Source organism: Capricornis sumatraensis, chromosome 7 (genome assembly GCF_032405125.1).
Source record: "Capricornis sumatraensis isolate serow.1 chromosome 7, serow.2, whole genome shotgun sequence".
In the NCBI taxonomy this organism is placed as follows: domain Eukaryota; kingdom Metazoa; phylum Chordata; class Mammalia; order Artiodactyla; family Bovidae; genus Capricornis; species Capricornis sumatraensis.
The window spans coordinates 73,772,775-73,792,368 of NC_091075.1; the positions used below are offsets into that span (position 1 = coordinate 73,772,775).

A 19,594-nucleotide genomic window follows, 5' to 3' on the forward strand; every position below is an offset into this window, starting at 1 on the left:
TAATTTATCAAAGTCATATTGGTATTTATAGACCAGTTTCTGAAGTTGACTGTTTTAAACCACTATCTTAGCCTTCACAATCCTAAAGGAAATCAACCCTGAATAGTCACTGGAAGGACTGATGCTGAAGCTCCAATAGTTTGGCCACCTGATACAAAGAGCCGACTCATTGGAAAAGACCCTGATGCAAAGATTGCGGGCAGAGGAGAAGGGGGCATCAGGATGAGATGGTTGGATAGCATCACCAACCCAATGGATATGAGTTTGAACAAACTCTGGGAGATGATGAAGGATGGGGAAGCCTGGCGTCGCCAAGAGTCAGACATGACTTAGCGACTGAATAAGCCTTCACAAAGTTCTGTGAGGTAGTAGGTACTAAATGTAAAGTTTTTTTAAAAGGTTAACTCTTGGTACAGCAGGGGGTCAAACTGGACAGTTTAGTTCTAGAGACCACAATCACTGATTATGGTGAAGGCTGCCTCATCACAGCAATTTCAGTAATCACTGTCATTTAAGTTGTAACTTGCATACCAAATGTTCCATCCAAGCAGCATACCTGCCTTCTCCCAGCCTGATGTGCTCTATTAACACGTGCGGTAACACTGCTACCAGAAGCTGCTACAGACCTGAAGAACAGTTCTATAGAAACCTCCACGTGTTCCTTGTGTGAAGTATATATAATAGGAGACCCAGAGCAAGTCAGGTTTACTGAGCTACTTACAAAGTGCACAGTGTATGGTCATTGGTAACTTGAAGAGACTGTGAAATAACCCAGTTAATCACCCAACATTCTCAATACAGCAATCATTCTGCAGTAGTAACTTTGTGGGAGACAGCTGACCACTATTGTGAGGAGATCTAAACATGATTGTCAGTTAAAAAGCAGCAGTTCACGTATTTCTGAAAAAGTCATTTTTATAAACTTTTCTACCATGAAAAGTGTGTATTACAGGGTAGAAAAACACAATGTCCGTAAAACACTGCAACGAAATCTCAGGTTAAGTCCCCAGACTATACCAGAAATCTCTGCAGTTAAAATATCCCTAATACTGCCTTAAATTGTTACAAACAGAATTAAGTGAGGAACTGTATTACTTCCTTGTTAGAAAGTAGCTGGTACACCTGGCAGTGAAGGCAGCCTGGTCCCAGCACCAGCCTAGTGAGTAACGATGAGGCTTTCTGAGGCCCCACACGCTCGTAACAGGACACAACTACTCAAGAGAATTCGGCAGATCAGAGCTTGCTTAGCTACCAGGCAAAAATTGCTAAATGCTGCTAACTCTATGGCTGAATAAAAGAGAAAAATGTCATTAGTAGTGATTTTAAAATATTTAATATTCTTTAAAATCCAAAATAATGTGATTCTTACAAGTTATGTGCCACATAAAGCAGGTGTTAAATTGAGAAATGTAGGTGATACTGGGAAACAGCACTGAGGTATTTTTATTTTTAAAACTGAATAGGAAACAAAGTGAATCTAATTTTTACATTTATAAAAAAAACAAAATGCTACTGCTTGGCTCTTTTCATTGTCAATTTAGGTTCTGAATACATTACAGGAGTCTGTGGGAAAAAGCATTATAATAGAGAACATATAGTTTTTAAAAACTGCACATCATAACCTGAAAAAATGACCATACAGCAAGAGGCCTGAGTGGAGGTAGGCTAATAACACACTTTACACTCTTCTCAAAGGATAGCTCTAAGAAACAAGTGTAACCAATTTAAACACCAAATCAGAATGGCAATATTAAATTGGTAACAAAATGATCCACATTTTATACAATACTGTATTTCCAAACAGGTCGTGAAGATTAGCAGAGAACCTATTATAGCACCGTTAAAACCATTATTACCCATCATGCTGCTGTGTATTTTAGGCTTTGGGCTGAAGACATTACTTGGAAAATGTCAGCCTTGTTTTTTTGTATATCAATCTGGATTTTAATGAAATGTTTGCTTTAGGAAAAATAGGTATTCTTAGCCATTTACAGCTCCACCCTTTCAGAAGGAAGAATGACAGGCTATATCTAATTTTAATTTCAAACCAAGAACCAAGCAGTAAGGACATATCAATGTCAAGAGTAGCACACTAAGAACCACACAGAACATTAGAAATAATTTGGTGTGTGTTTTTACAACTACCAACTGATGTTAACAATTAAAAATTTACAGAGATAAAATTTTTTTTTTTTTTTTTTGCACTAACTGGTTTCAATACAGCACTGAATTTAACTCGTCTTTGGGCTTCAGTCTTTACATAGAATGAATGTGCAAGTGCCATACTGAGGACCTTCCCCAACTTACTTACACCATGATAAAACAGATCTCAAAGTGACTCCACGATGATCTAAATGACAGCTGTTCTGGCTGGCTGAAATCTATAAAGGAAAATGACGCTTCCTGGCCAGTTGTTTTTTTTTCTTTTTGCATGATGATTGTCTGGTTACATAATACATCCACCTGAACACAATATAGCTTCTCCTACATTTTAACTCTAGTATTGGCACAACCATTGCCAGTGGTGAATCTGCACCAGTACAGGCCAACTCAAAACACACATCATAAAACATCTGAATGTCACTTTCAAAGCGATGTCACAGTTTGTTTCCTCAGAAACCTAAAAGCATACATTTAAGAACAGGAGCTCTCCAATTTACCCTTAAAGAGTCAAGAAACACTTTACATCATTAAATCCAACGTGTGGTTGACTTGTTTTAATTACCGTTCTCTAAGGGTTCCCAAAGCTGGAGTGCACTCTGGATGTGGCCTGTGGGACTCAAAAGCCCTAAGGTGGACAATTCTGTTCCAATGCAGACCAGCAATAAGTATCCTCAAATTTCTAGGCTTTAGATGTTCACACACTGCTTTTATTGGACGGTGCTGTGTAGGAAGGTTTGGTTTGGTTTTGGTTTTAAAGGACCACGCAACATTACACTATATATAAAAGACAGCACACGTTATTTTTCTTTGCAGGAGAGTTTGCAGTATTTATACATTGTTCCGCCTATATTTAAGGACTTTAGATGGATTTTAATATGGATATGAGTGATGGCCATCAGAAGATGCTGATTGTTTTAGTAACATTTTCTAAATGGGCAAAACGGGCAACGTGTGCCATGGGTTCTGTCATACTGGCCTTGGGCTGTGCTGGGGAAGTTATATAAAAAGTGCCCATAAAATAGAAAAGGCAGCAAGTGAAACTAGAAAAAAGTTGGCGTTACTTTTACTTTTTCTTAACTAAGTTGAGAACAGGAGGGGAGCCTTCGGGGCACCTGGGCTGGGCTCCACCGCTGTACTGAAGTGGAACAGATTTGGAGCGCCACCAAGAGGTGTCGCAAGGGCCGAGGACCACACGCACCCCCAGAAGGCAGAGCCAGTCCTCTGCACAGAAGATACGAGGCAGAACAAAACAAACCACAATTAAATACACGACACTGAAATCACGCTGATGAGAAAACAGAACGCAAAGATATTTAAAAATATAAATAAATACATGTAGCCATTTTTATTTAAGAAACCCAGACAACTACTTTCAAAGCAACTGCTTCTTTAAAAACCCTTTTTTCAATTCTCCTATAAATACTATTTTGATTGTCACTTAATGCAGCACCTCAGTGTTTGCTGGTGGTGGTGATGGGATTTCACTTAATGTCTTTTCATAAACTATATCCTATTTCACCTAAGAACGTTTTCCCTAGGAAAACCCGGGCAGCTTAGAAAATAACTTGCTAAATACTCAAAAACAGAACCCGCAAAGTTATTTTATTTAAGAAAAACAAGGAATGTAGTGTTAAATTATGACATGGGGATAAAGTATGCAAAACAGTCACATGGAAAGAGTTTTAATTTTTCAATCCATTCACGGTTGCTTAATTTGTGAGCTGTTCAATACTGTTTCAAATATCCTGAAAATAACTGTACCAACAAAATTCACCCCCAGTGTTTCCACAGGAGACATTAAAATACGACCAAATTATTGTTTTTCCTTTTCTTCAACCAAAGTAGTATTTCTCAGTTCTTTTTGTGCAAAAGCATTACAAGAGCAATTCAAATGGAAACACTGAAATGACATGCCAACATTTCAGAGCACATTTAAAACACTCAGAATAATTCTTGAAATTACTGTATTCTAAAATATGACTACCAATCACTTTTAGGTTAGTTCTATACATCTATTTCACACTGATGCAATTCTCCTAGACCTCTGAAAACAAACAGGCTCATTGGTCTCTTTTGGTGTCCACACAATAGGCAAGATAGGTTTACAATAGTGTCTAAATGGAACTAGGCATTTACAATCCCTTGACTCTACCACATTCAAAACAAAAGTCAAAGTTCATTTGGCTACCTTGAAATCACTCCCTTAAACCTACTATGGTTCACTGGATCTAAACATTTCTCAGAAATGTGTCATTTAAAAATTTCACCTAAGTGATGAGTTGGGGATCCTTTAGAAATGGTAATATCTAAGATAATAAACTTTTATCAAAATGAATAATTGCAATAAAGTGCTTGTTACCTTTCAGAATGATGCTTTTCGACTGTGGTGTGATATCTGCAAAGTGTGTGCTATTCCTACATAAAGGATCCCCAGGCATGAGAGTTGGGTCTTCTCACCTGTCTCAGAAAGCAGCAGCACTATCTTTTGGTAGGCTGACAATAGGCACGGTACCCATGCGGATGAGGCTATGCTAGTGCTATGGCAAAGGGGGAAGTAAACTAGAAAAGTGGGAGGCATGTGAAGGGTTCCTATTATATTCATAGTTATATACAAATATATTAAATATACTATAAAAATAGTCAACTCTTTTCCTTGCAACTACTTCAGAAGCTCCTTTTAGAAGAATGCTCACCCGCCCCAAACGAAAAAGACTCTTTTTCTCTGATCACTAGAAAAATGGCAAGCGCCTTTGTGCTGTTTCTTTTCCTCCATTTAAAAATTCCCATCAGCTTATTTCTGGCTAGACTCACTCAGCAATAGTAATATCCAGTGTTTATACCTTCCAACACTGACTCCCGAGGGACTAAGAACAGGGTCACAGATATTGGAAAGGTTATAGACGTGAATGAGTTTTACACAAATGTTTGTCAACAAACTTTCAATCACCAAAGAAATACAGAAAAAAAAGTAAAAATGTGCAATACCAGAACAAAATGTTATTTGCAGTCCACTTTAAAAAATAGTTTACCTCAATGTAGTGGAAAATTTTAAAACTTGTTGAGTAATATCCAGTTTAAAATAATTTTCCCCTGTCTGTGTAGAGCAGGCAAACGAGTTCTATTTTAAGGGGCCCCTTTCTAAGGCTTCTTGAACAAGGGTTCATCTCCCTTCAACACACAGTGCCCTTAACTAACTGTAAGCAGAATGCTTTAAGGCAATGACCATCAACCCAAGCACTTTTGAAAAATTCCAGTAACATTTTCACTAATCTGCATTGAGTACTCTGTAACAAACTATTCAAAGTTACTGGCATCCCTTTATTACTAGTACATTCTTACACCAGATTTAAGTGATAGAGCACAGGACTCAAATTCCCCCTTCAACTTGGGACAGAGTTGGGAGACGGAACTATAGTTATTTACTTACATGTTGTCCCCGTCCCCCGCATATGCTTTTCCACCAATATTTTCACTCAAATAATAAAGTACTTTTAAGTGTCTTGATTCTGCTTTGACACCACTCTCAGTAGCAACTTTATTAATCCTTATAATCCTCACTGGTAGTTTAAAAACAATAGTGACTCACCCAGGGCCACAGCGGTTCAAAGCAGCTAACACCTGACAATTTCCACCCAGAAAAAGTGTTTTTTTTAAGAAAAATGGAATATCAATGAGAGTAAAGAAGAGGGAAGATAAGATTTTTAAGTAGCAGAAAAGTGTTCCTATTTGGTATTTTTTCATGACTGAGATTTGGATTTCAATTAACAGCTTTGGCTACAGAAATGAAAGAATTAACAGGCAACTGCTGAATCTTCCATCAGGATGCTCAAGTCTCCATTCATGGAGGAGGGGGTGGGAACCGCTTTGCGGTCCAAGTTCCAGGGAAGCAGGAGGAAAACAAAGTTAAAGAAGGAGCTGAGAGGCAGTTACTAGCTCTTCGGACACAACACTTCGTTCTGACAGCAAATGAAAAGCAGCCAGCTGCTTTAAATGTAGCAACCATTTCTAAGCAGGAAAAAAGTGAGCTGTGAGAACAATAGGATTTATAAAGCAAAATCTTGTCTAATTTGCTTTCCTAAATATTTGAGGATGGAAAAATACTTGAAGGGATAGGGAGAGGAGAATGTGAATGAACTGTCTACAAATTTACCTTGTGGCTTGTCTCACACTTTGCTTGTGTTAAACTAAGTACACAGTACTCATGGTTCACCATCTTTCTTTTCACATAAGGGACTTGGAGGATAAACTATAACAGTTCTTCATACCTTTTTGCTAAATTTGTATCACTATATATTGCCAATAAATAGATGAGGCACAACTCAGAATATATGGAATGGCATGATAAGGTTAGAAAAGGCAAGTTTGAAGGGGAAAAAAAAATACTGTTGCCATACTCTACAACATCAACGTTGTCCATTGTGGGCATATGCTTAAGTACACACATATTATGACATCTATTCTTGACATTCATGACAAAGTCAGAAATCTCTTCTGGATGGTCATTTAGCTAGAAGATGAGCTCCTTGATATGTTAATTACTGATTGGCATCTAGTAACACTTCTTTTGTAGAAGGGTAGGTACCAACTTTCTTTGGTTGTTTTCTTTCAACATGAATTTTATAGTTTAAGTGTGGCCAGGTATGATTTTCTACAGAAAGATAAAGTATATCCCTTAAGGATGATAGCAAAGCTAAGAACAGAAAAGTCTTAAGAACCAACTGAGAGTTCCCCTGACACCTTTATCTAGCAATTCTGTATTATTTTCATTGCCAAAATCTTTTGTTTAACTACCTCAATTCTGTTATACGTTTTAAGGTTAATTTTGATTTCTTACAGCTTGCTATCTTCCCTTTCCTCAGTAATAATTTTTGATAGCCAATAAGATATTTTCCCATTAATTTTCCTTTGTTCTCTAGTTATAAATTTAATTATTAGTACCATAGAATCTATAAAATGCTTTTTTTAATGTATGCAATTCTGGCTGGAACTTACTACCTTTAGAATATGATATCACCAAACGAAATCTTAGTTCATGTTTATAAAGCACGTGAGTTACAAGATTCTAGCGCTATAGTGAAGGTAAAGCCAATCCCTAACCCTTCTTTTGTCTTTGCAGGATTTTAAGATCACACTGAGAAAATATTTACTGGTAATTCCTAAATGAATACATAAATTTAAGGAAAATGCGATTTAGAAAAACAACTTTGTGATCACAATAGTAACTCTGATAGTGTCACTAGGATGTTATCTTTTCTTTTGAAATTATTTGTACCTCTAATCCAAGAGAGTCTTCATTAGGAACTTAATGGTGCTGACACCCACATGCTATTAAAAATGTACCAAGATTTCAAAACTGCTACTGAAACTAGACAATGAGTTTAAGATGGTGAGTAATCACCTGAATGAAAATCAAGGCACTATGGGTTGTGTTTTTTTTTTTTTTTTCCCTTAAATAACCCTGAATCATTTCTGACTAAAATAAGCACTGAAACTGTGGAGGATAATAAAAAGATTCCAACAAATCCTAAAAGTTAAAATTCCCACCAGTGAGAACATTAAAAAGTGCCTAAAATATTTTGTGTGCAAATTCACTCCTATAACTGAAACATACTTGAAATAACTGTCAAGCTTGTTATAAACCGTTTACACAACTATTTCCAACTAGGAACTAGATCAAAATATGTGCTCAAAACTCCCAACCATCTTAAAATAAAGCAGTGCAAATCCTATTCTTAAACATAATTGAAGAATAATGAAATGAAGGATATTTCTGAGTAACTTGAAAATCCTGTTTCAAATAATTTAACCTGAAAAAAAAAAACACAAAAAACTCCATTCCCAGCAGCACATCATACCTCACTGAACAAACTGTGACATCACAGTCAAAGTATGAACCAAAAAAAAAAAGACTTGTGCCCCGGAAGAGTGAATAGAACACTACCATACTGTAAACAAAAGGGAAAAGAGGATGTATTAGTCTGCACATGGCGTCAGAATCTAAGGAAATGTACTCATACCTAAAGGAAGAGATAATGCTTTCATGCAGCATACAAAATGTTTTGCTTTCTCTCCTTTTATCCAGACATATACATAGTATTATTTTTACAGCATCTGTACATAGAGAATTTGAACCCACACAACATTCTGAAATTAATTACTATTCCATCATTATCTGAAAAGGGAAGGGGGTCTACTGAGTCTACTGGACTGTCTTCATGGCATCATCGTAAGCAAACCCCTGACATGGATGGCAGTGGTGTGTCCTCTGTAACACTTGAAAACAGGCACAGAACCACTCAAAGTTACTAATGTTATTAGTGCCTTTCTGATTCACTGGAGGTCTTTTTTCATAGCTGAGCTTCTTAACATTTGGCAATATACTCTTTTTCCATTAAAAAATATCTGGGCAAGTAAAACACTGTCAGAATTGGCTGTGGCCCTATGATCACCTCCTGCTGGCTGGTATTTAATGTACATCTGCAGTGCTAGGCAGCATTTTCCCTGCTAACTAATTCCAGGAACTAGATCACTCAGTATTGCATCCCATGAAACCGCTGGAACTTTTCATCATATCCTTAGATCATCCAAACAACTCTTTATGAACCACCCCCATCCTCCCTTGAGGGCAGAGAGGATGCATGTGCGCTACTGTGGTTGAACCTTGGAAGGATCCGTCAAACTTTCAGTCCTGTGCCGACTCAGTTGCTGCTGTTGCTGCGACTGGTGTTGCTGGTGATGTGACTGAGGGAAAGTGCTCTGCTGTAGAGGAAATGCAGCAGAGAGGATAAGCTGAGTTGAAGGGTTCCCATGGAGCAACCTGGAAGTCTAAAAAGACAAGCGGATTATGCAACACTGCTTCACCCCCATTATACTGTGTACATTAAGACTACTCAAGTTTTCCACTTATCCATAGGGTCAAAACCTGTACATAAGACTTGTTTTTGTTTTTGTTTTTGTTTTCTACTTAAAAATAGTATTCTGGAAAATGCTTATGAGCATTTCCCTCTTTTTGAAGTATATCAGAATTTCACTTTTTAGAAGGAAATTGAGCTAGAGATAATGATACAGAAAGCTATTTATGTCCTGAGACAAACCACACATACTCTTTTACTTTATGTCCTAAAGACTACATTTTTAAATAGATGACATAATTTAAGCATTGCTAAGAGCACACGACATATGAACAATCTGTGGGCAAACAGAAAACACCTTCTCTACCAGCTTTTTGGCTGGTTAGAGCAGCAGTGGCCAGGAGCATGGGCCCTGAGGTACACTGCCTGGGTTCAAACTCTGGCTGCCCAGTTCACCAGATGTGCAACCTGGTCAAGATATTCACATCTCTGGACCTCATTTTCTTCATTTACAAAATAAGGATAGTCAGAGTACCTCCCACACTGGGTTTTTACGAAGATTAAATATTAACATTATTATTTAAAAGTACCATAAAACTGAGGACACAATTACAGACTTATGTCCTTTATGTAACAGTGTGATTGAAACAAAGAACAAAACAGAACAAGAGCACAGGATCTGAAAGCAGAAGCAGCCCTGGCTTTGAGCTTTGCTCTCTATTAGGCCTTGGGCAAGTGTCAGCTCCATGAACCTCAGTTTCTTTTGCCTAATTTTCTCCTTCTAGAGATACAAAGGAAACTAGTCAAAAGAAAGCGGAATTTTAAAATTAATATCTTTCTTCACTAAGGACAATATGTCTTAATGCAGGGTTCATAATTTTTAAAAGGAACTGTAATTGGTGATTTCTGCAAATGTGTATGAAAGACACCTATACAAACACACAGAAGGATAGATCTCTGAAACTTAAAGGCCACTGAGCTTTGCTAAGCACTTGGAGACATTTTCTTTTTCTCACTGTTATTAGGAAAAGCTTTTGTAAGATAAAAGAATTCAGGGTATTTATGAGCCTTATACGGTTACAACAAAAGTATATTTTGCAACTAGGTGTTACATAATCAGAAAAGACAAACTGTGTATTTCTATCTACATATTAGTGTATTTCTAAAGGATACTGCCTATCTTGCTTCTTAGAAATGTTTTTTTTCCCAGAAGTGGAAGAGAATGTTCATTCTTTTAAGAGCCTTTGTTCTCTGAGAGACTCAGAAAACTGAGTTCCTAGGGCAAGTCGTCTTCCTTTCTAAGCTTCTGCCTAATTCTCACTACATACATTTCCCCTAGAGAATAGTTTCTAACTTATCATAAATTCTTGTCATTAATTCATTTGTAACAATTGCTAACCCAGTCATTAATGGCTTAATGTCTAAAGGGCTGTATGACTCTCAAGAGATAATTAAGTAACTAACCTCTTTTTGTTTAGCACATCATCAAGTTAAGAAATATATCTGCACCAGAACACCAATGATGATGAACTAACAGTGTATTTATGTGTGAGTATATAGTATAATACTGAAATCTTCTAATTATACCATATGTTGTATAACTTTAAAAACTGATGATATTTGCCTGGAATAAGTGGAATGGTATCCAGCACAAATTGTGGCTTAGCCTATATTCAACATTGCTGGCCTCTTGGACCAGTAAGGAAAAAGCTGGATTTTCAGATATCACAATCTGCTATTGTGATGCCCCAAAGAGGGCACTGAGGCCCAGAAACCTGCCTGCTGCTTTGCTGAGGACCCCAATCTAGGTGGCTCTGTCCTGCATCCTGCAGATAAGCAGGTCTTATCTGGTGTGCCCATAAGACATCTGTGTCTGCATTTTGGTTAATCTGAGTATCTATTACATTATTCAAGATAGTGGTCATTTATGAAGGCAAGTTATACTTAAAAGGTGTTTAAGTATATACCTTATACCAGCCTCAGTGATTCACTTGCATCTTACTCATGAGATATGACTGACTAGCACCTCCATATCATAGATAAGGAAACTGGATCTGAGCAAGTTAAGTAAACTGCCAAAGTTCACACAGCATGTGGTGCAGCAGTAACTCAATCTCAGAACAGCCTGTGCCTTCACAGTATTTTTCTTCCAATATTAATTTATAACAAAAAAGTTATAAAATTTAATTCAATAATTTAACATAATGCCTAAAGTAGTTAAAAAAAAAAAAAACCTTTCAATACTTATGATCTGTAGAGAGCACAGCTTGATGGGCCCTAGGGTAACAAGAGAAGAGAGAAAGGTGCCTTTGCTTGAGTTCCTGAAACTCTAGCCAGACAGAGCTCTCTGTAAATTGCCTTGATATGGGTAGGAAGCAGCCACGTATTGTATCCACCAATTTAGATAACTGGGTATCTCCACAGCAGTACTAAAAGTTTCCTAAGAGAAGAAAAAGTAGCCAACTGGGATAAGCTTTCTGTATTTATAGAAATTTAAGTTGTACAATAAGTTTTTGCAGATTTTTCAGCTCATTTACAGAACTTATCATTTAATCCCTAATTTCACTATAAAAAGGTAAACACGTTTGGGACATTCTTCCCAGGGAGAATTACCTGTAAAAACTGCTGCGGTGGTTGAGTCAGCTGAGCCTGAGATGGTTGCTGAACTGAAGGGAGAGGCTGTTCCTGGGAACTCTGCTGCTGCTGCATGACTGACAGTGTCTGTGACTGCGGTTGTTGTGGAGCAAAGGTAGGGTAGGCAGTCACTACCTGACCCATAAGCATAGCACTAGGTACCATGACTGCCCCACAGGCTACAGGAGCAGTTACTAATTTGGTCACAAGTTGCTGACCTTGAGAAAATCTGTTAAGAGGAAAGAAAGGGAAGGGGAGTCAGAAGTACAAGTATACACTATGAAAGGCAGTGGGCTGAATATTTCTCTAAGATAATACCCATGATATTACCAATTTAGCTTTTTAAAAGCCATATGTTCCAATTTTGTTTCCCTTCAGGATACCAGTGAAACAAATGTACAGAGCAAAATGAAGCGATCACAAACAAAAATACAAACTCTTTTTTTGATATCCACATGCAAAAGAATGAAATTTGACCTTTATATCATATAAAAATTATATAAAAATTAAGTCAAATGGATTAAAGACTTAATAAACATAAATGTCGAAAACTGAAACTCTTAGCATAAAACACAGGGAGAAAGTTTCATGACACTGGATTGGGTAATAATTTCTTAGGTTATGACATTAAAAGCATACACAACAAAAGAAAAAACAGGTAAACTGAAAAACAAATTTAAAATTTTTTATGTAGCAAGGGACACTACCAACATAGTAAAAGGGCACTCTAGAGTGGGAGAAAGTATTTACAAATCATGGATCTGGTAAGGGATTAATAACTAGAAAATATAAAATAATACTACAACATAGCAACAAACAATCTGATTAAAAAACCGCCAAGGGTCCTAAATGATATTTCTTCACACTATATACAACTGGTTAAGAAGCACTGAAAAGATGCTCAATATGACTAATCATTAGCGAAATGCAAATCAAAACCACTATGAGATACATCACATTCATTAGGATGGCTACTATCAAACAAAGTAATTGTGTTGACAAGGATGTGGAGAAAGTGGAACTTCTGTGCACTGTTGGTGGGAATATAAAGTGGTTTATCCATTATGGAAAACAGTATGGTGGTCTTTCATCAAAACTAAAAATGTAACAACCATATGATCCAGCAATTCCATTTCTGTACATATACTCAAAAGAATGGAAAATAGGGACTCAAACAGCTGCACACTAATGTTCACAGCAGCTATTCACAATTTTCAAAAGATGGATATAACCCAAGTGTCCATCAGTAGACAAATGGGTCAACAAAATGTGGTATATACATTACAACTGAATAACATTTAGCCTTAAAGAGGAAGGAAATTCTGATGCATGCTATAACATGGCTGAACCTTGAAGACATTATGGCAAGTGAAATAAGCCAGGTAGAAAAGACATACATTATATGATTCCATTTACATACAGTATCTAGAGTAGCCAAACTCACAGACTTATGTGCTTAGAAAGTAGAATGGTGGTTTCTAAGAGTTAGGTGGAAGAGGAATGGATATTGTCTGATTAATATAGATTTTTAGTTTGGGAAGAAAAAAATTTCTGGAGATTGATGGTAGTGACTGTCACAATGGTGCCAACCTGCTCGTATGTCAATGAACTGCACATGTGAAAATGGTTAACATAGTGAGTATTGTTATGTGTATTTCACCACAATAAAAAAAATGTAATGCACGCATGCAAAAAATTTTTAATCTGTTAAAAATATCAACTTTTTTCTTTTTATAAAACTGCTAGGTACTTGGGAGTTAGATATATGTGACACATGGTTCATTTTGCTAATCAAACTTAAACCTGTCCTAAAGGAATTATTTTTAAAAAACCTCTAAGTTTATAGATGTTTACATTGTAAGTTGTGTCTTATAAACATAACTGACATTTATGTTTCAAAACTAAATGACATTCTAACAGCACATAAAAATACCCTCAATTTACAAATTTATCAAGAGGCATAGTACCCACTCTACTATGTACTATTACAATTCACTAATATTCCGTCCCACCCACTACCTTCATGCTCCCACAGTTTTTAATAAAAGAACAACAGAAAACAATGCCTTTTCAGGGAAAAATATCATTTCTATCTGCCTTTTCTGTGAGATAAAGTTAGTTTCTAACATTGGTCACTAAGGTGAGGAAATCAAGATAAGACTCTACTGTAGATTTAACATGACCTAACTGCAATTACAACCTGTTTTAAGGTAGATAATTATAACTACACTTAGCATATCTATGCTAACAGTTTAAATGTTCCACAAGACAAAACAATTCTATTTTGAATCCATGCAAAATCTTAAAAATAAAGCATTGCATATTATGTACTTTAGGATTAAAGTTATTATTTAATACAAAAACACATATAATGAAAAATTTACAAACAAATAACATTACAGAGTGGCTTAATCACAGAAGTGCTAAGCACTAATTTCTCTGTAATCTTAAAAGAATTTAGTATCTGAATTGCCCAACTGCCCACTGCTAAGTATGAGAATATCACATTCTTCTCTGGCACCAAAAGACATTCTGCAATTTACTTTGGCTTTAACTTCTTTCTTTGTATACACTGCTCCCTCTGCCTAGAATACCCTCCTGTGACTCCCTGCTACACACATATCTAAAGCAATGTGCTTAAGACACAGGCCAAGTATCTCCTCCCTGAAATTTTCCCTGACCACATTCCTCTCTTCACCTGCTTGCCTCAACCCATAAAACTGCTCACTTCCTCCTTTTCAAAGATCTACTACGTGTTTATCACATCAAATAATACTGATTTATTCACCATTCTACAGCTTTGACTATTCTGATCTTTTCTGGGATAAAGAATGTGCCATACTCATAAAGTAGGCACTCAAATATTTGCTGAAGTTGTTTTTCCCCCTTCAAATACAGCTGTCTACAAATAATTGCTAAACCGTGTCCTCTAAAATGCATGTCAACATTCTATGTTAATAGATTTTCCCTTGGGCTTTAAATCTAGCCCTTTATAATATTTCTATGGAGTATATTCATAACACTTCCTTTGAAAGCTGGACTTTTTAACTTGAAGGAACTGAGTCCCAAAAAAGCAGCAATGAGTTTCTCTCTGATCTTATTGCTTCTGCAATCTAGCAGCTTCCTCACACTGTGGAAAGTATTAATAGAGTTTCAATAAAATCTACCACAAAGTCTAATACAACAGCAAGATTTTATTATAAAAGCAGCAGTCTACTTATATTGCACTAAAACTTAAAAAAAATGCATTTAATATGTAATTTTTAAGACTACAGAAATCCTATAGTTTTGAAAGATATCTTTCTTCCTAATATTTGAAAAGGTTATTTTTTAAAAAGTATCTATTTCTAGGTCAGGTACTTGGAAGACTAAAATTAGCCACAGATAGTGATTTTTTTCTAGAATTTCCCATAAAACTTTAGTGTAGTGTATGTTTCAGTACTTGAGCTCTGAAATCAGACACCCAGTTTTGAATTCAGATCTTCTTCTTCACTCCCTTCACAGCTTCAGACCTTTGACCAAATTTTTTATTCTTTCCTGGGAAATAAAGACCCTCACACATTTTTTAAAATAAGAATTAAATGAGATAATATACTTTGAGCATTTAGTACAGTACTTAACAAAACTCAAGAAAGGTGAGCTAAACTTACTCCATAACACATATAAACTGTGGTAGCATACACCTTAACCATTGCTACTACATTGACAACACAACAGCAGCTGTATTGAAAAGATAAAAGTTTTATAGTGATACAGACAAAACCTATCATAAAACTTGTGTAGAATTTGGATTCTACCATATGTTAGCACATTTTTGAACATGAAATAAAATGAAATAAAATTTGCTATTACTCTTTTATTATAAAGTACTTCAACAAGGATACATTGTTTTTATTTCAAATTCTAGAGTGAGCAATAAATTAAAATCTCATTAAAAAAACCCAAATATTGTTTTATAATCAAACAACTGACATCTTTGGAAACATGACAACTACCTGATCTGTCTGTCCTGAGTGAATGTAGTTACTGCAGCACTCTGGGAACTGTTTTGTGGCATACTAGATGGAATCTGGACCATGCTTCCGGCCGTTGGCTGAGAAATCACCATAGTGTTATACAGTGGGGCTGTAAGAGTGCTCTGTGTCTGACTGGGAAGAGATGTTTGTTGACTGTGCCCACTCAGTACATTCTGTTGACTCTGCTAGAAAACAGAAGATTTTACAGATAGAAAAAAATTTATTCAGGAAGTATGCTTCTACTACTAATCATTCTAACAATAGTTGACATGACAGAAAAAGAAGTGGCAGAACATACTACTCTGGGAGAAAATGAACCATCAAGGAATAACTTGCAATATCTGAGAATGAATTAGTCTTCAATATCTTGCTGGAAGGTAAGCTATGATTTCTGAAAAGGAGCATGGTCTTAACAAGGATGACATAAAATATACATGAAGAACTACTAAACACCCAAAGTAACTGACATTTGACATTTTTATGTATTTCATTTGAAGTCTTGAGATTTACAATCACAGATGCATGTCAATTACCAAAATTTCCTAGAATGTTAATTAAGCCATCACTGCCCTAACAAAATACATTCTTCACATATGGTAACATATATCCTGGTCAGAATCCTGCAACTTTCTTTTTTTTTTCCACACACAGAAGTAGTTTGTATATTCATTTCAAGCAAACTGCAAAAAATTTCTGAATGTTGAAATACAGGAAGCATTCAACATTCAACAATTTAAGAACAATTTTGCACAAAATACTTCATCACTCTCAATACTATAGTTTCTAATTATTACTATTAAAGTTTTACATATGATATTGTTCAAAATGAAACTTTTGTTTTTGTTTTAGCGACACCACACATTTCAACCACTGAACATTCCCTAGCCCACTGTACTCAATAACGTTACCTGACTTGATGTACTTTGTAAAGTCTGCTGTTGTATCATATGCTGAGTTGTGCCAATGTGTCCAGTATTCATTCCACTTTGAATCTGGTTAGTTTGAACAACCTGGCTTTGCATATTTATAGGTGCAAGCTGCTGGATATTAGATGAATTTCCAGAAGAAAGTTGAACAGAACCAAAATTCAATCCAGGGGTTGACTGTTGTAAAAACATCTTTAAAAATAAAGATTATGTTTAAATGATCTTTTTAAATTAAAAAGAATGAGAGCATTTTTAGAAAAATAGCTAAAAATTAAGTTTTAAAAGCAAGTAACAAGAAGACTAAGCATTCTGAATGAACAATGAGCAACAAATAATTACTGAATAAAATATGATACTCATTTTCATTCTTTCAATCATCCTAACCCCTAATCATGTTTCTAATTGTCAGAAAAAGTGTTGTAAATTTCAAAACCTCTACTTGCTTGACACTTTACATGTTGAGGATTATTATACACACTAATGTTACCCAAACTCAGCTACTCAAAGGTCTGTGGACTGGAAGCTCTGCATCACTCATCATTTATAATTCATGGCATTAGAGAGAAGTGGTTTTCACCTGAAGTTTTTCCCAAAGTCCTAGTTGCATCGGATAGACATAACTTTGGCCCTGTTGGTTGACCAAATAAGACTATAATTTGAATCATACCTACCAGTAAGCTATTCAAAAAATTACTGATGATTAATTTTAAATTCTGTACCTACATATACCTAAAAGTCTATGTAAAGTATTATTTTGATATTATGGGAATTTAAGCTTACTAATAATTAGACTGCTAAAACAGATGACTCTAATCTGGAGAAACAAAAATGCTGATGGAAACACTCTCAGGAATCAATTATCTTTAGCAACTGTAAATGCAATCATAATGAGTAGATAACCAATGAGTATTTACTGAACTAAATGGATGAAACATATCTTTTGCATCTCACTTTTTATTAAGAAGAGTCAATTTCCTAAGAAGCCAAAATACAAACGGCATGCTTTGTTTGTAATCAAATGTAGTAACTTACCTGCAGCCCTTGACCATGGACCATTTGAAGCTGTTCTTGAATTTTTCTTAGTTCTTCTTGTTGCCGATGAATATTCGCCTCTATCATTCGAGTCCGTTGCTCCAATTGGTCTTTGAGATGCTGCATGGCTCCTAACTGAGCTGAGAACTGAAACTTAAGTATTGTGGATGGAAAAAGTGTAACATATTTTACAATCACTTCTCATAAGTGTAAAATGTGAAATGCAAGCAGTATATCATGAATTAAGACTGTCATGCCAGTTACTAATTTATTGCTTCTCAACGCCTAATTCACCTATCCTTGCTCAGCTTTGTGGTGCTAGAGCTGGACCCCATAAATGTTTCTCCTTAATCAGCAGGCACCAGCAGTCATGTCAGTGATGATATGGAGGGATACTGTAAAGGGAGAATGGGCTACCTCTCTGGTTCTAGTGCTTTTCCTTCGTGCTCTTATGCCAGTGGGTAGCATCCTACTGAGTGTCATCAGCATCCAGCAGCTGGCTTTCCAGCAAGTCTCACTGGCTTGCTAGTGGGCAGCTTTCCAGCAAATTTTACTGGTATCCCAGCAAGTGGCTGCTTGCTCCCCAGCCCAAGTCTGTGGCACTTCAGTGAATGTGTGTACCATCCAGTGGCTATAGCCACAGCATCTCCAATGGGACCTGAGTCTCAGCTTGGCCTGGAGGAGCAGTTCAGGAGGGTCGAAGGAATCTTCTGAGCTGTTCCCCCTTGGCAACTCTCCCTTTCATTTACCTTTAGTGGCTGCTCTCTACACCGGTCTTCCCTGTATCCTTCTGAATTCTCTTAACTGCTCTCAGTAGTTAATCTCTGTTACCATTTAATAATTTTTTATATAATCTCTGTTCAAATTTCTCATCCAGCTCCTGACTAGAGCTTGACTGATTACAAATGACTTCATAACACTGGCTTTTAAAGACCTAAGTTCCTACTGTGGTGCTACTACTTGATAAAACAAGTTACTGAACTTCATTCCTGATCTTTTAACAAATGAAAAAGTGGTCTGCACCTAAAGTTATTCACATAACATTCTGTCATCCCGAGAATGTCCTCTTTGTGTAGGTCATTACAAATCTGACAGACTAACCAACCATAAAATTTTCAACAAATTGTTCTCAAGCACAAAAACCTAGGCTTTTAAAGACTAAGCAATTATAAGTGAATGCACCATATGCGAACAAAAGCAGTTATTCTACTTACACAGTAAGGTTTTCAATCTCACTTATATCTGCTTCACCTGAGTTATAGACAGCTTCTATTTACTACTGCTTGAAACTAAGCACATTTAGTGATTCACCACTTAAGTTTAAATAGGCTCATTTACTTATTTCCAGGAATATTCAGCACAGGATGCAGTATAAAAGCAGAAAGAATCTCACTTCATTGGAAATCTGTCTTACCTTAAGAGTCTCCTACAATGCATGTAAAAGCAAATGACACCCCAAAAGCTTTTTTACCCTATCTTCAAAAGTTTGTTTTGAGAATATTGAACATTACTTTTCAAAGTATACAACTCTGACTTCTGAAGTTGACAATAACCAGATCAAACATCAGATTACACTAGGTATGAAAAAATATTACAAATTTAATATCCTCATGCCTTAATTTTTTATTTGAAATTTTATATTTATATCATATAAATATATTGTATCCTAAAGTTATTTATACATTTAGGTAAACATTATACTGTCACCACTTGAAGAATTTCTATTAAATACAAATAAGAAAATAAAAATAAACAGAGCAGAATAATGGGAAATAATATCAAAGAACTAAGAGGAAAAGTGTTTGGCTTTATCACTGAATGAAATGAGATTTGAATACTTATTTGAGGATTCAGTGCTGATAAAAACTACTCCAGATACTATTTAATAATATAGTGCTGCTATAAATACCTTACACAATTATGTGTTGCTAAAAGCCAAGATTATGACAATTAGATTGTTATTTAGATTATG

At 35.9% G+C, this 19,594-nt stretch overlaps 1 protein-coding gene across 1 annotated transcript in view; it reads right to left on the reverse strand.

Annotated features, from left to right (window-relative positions):
- Window positions 1-8,808: 8,808 nt before the first annotated feature.
- The window catches only part of CLOCK (clock circadian regulator), a 57,811-nt gene continuing 47,025 nt past the window's right edge, over window positions 8,809-19,594 (reverse strand). Inside the window, exons 16-20 of the mRNA XM_068975220.1 lie at window positions 17,623-17,775; window positions 16,573-16,782; window positions 15,644-15,846; window positions 11,628-11,877; window positions 8,809-8,988 (exon numbers count right to left, since the gene is read on the reverse strand). Coding sequence (XP_068831321.1) covers window positions 8,809-8,988; window positions 11,628-11,877; window positions 15,644-15,846; window positions 16,573-16,782; window positions 17,623-17,775 — 996 coding nt within the window. The remainder of the gene's footprint in view (window positions 8,989-11,627; window positions 11,878-15,643; window positions 15,847-16,572; window positions 16,783-17,622; window positions 17,776-19,594) is intronic.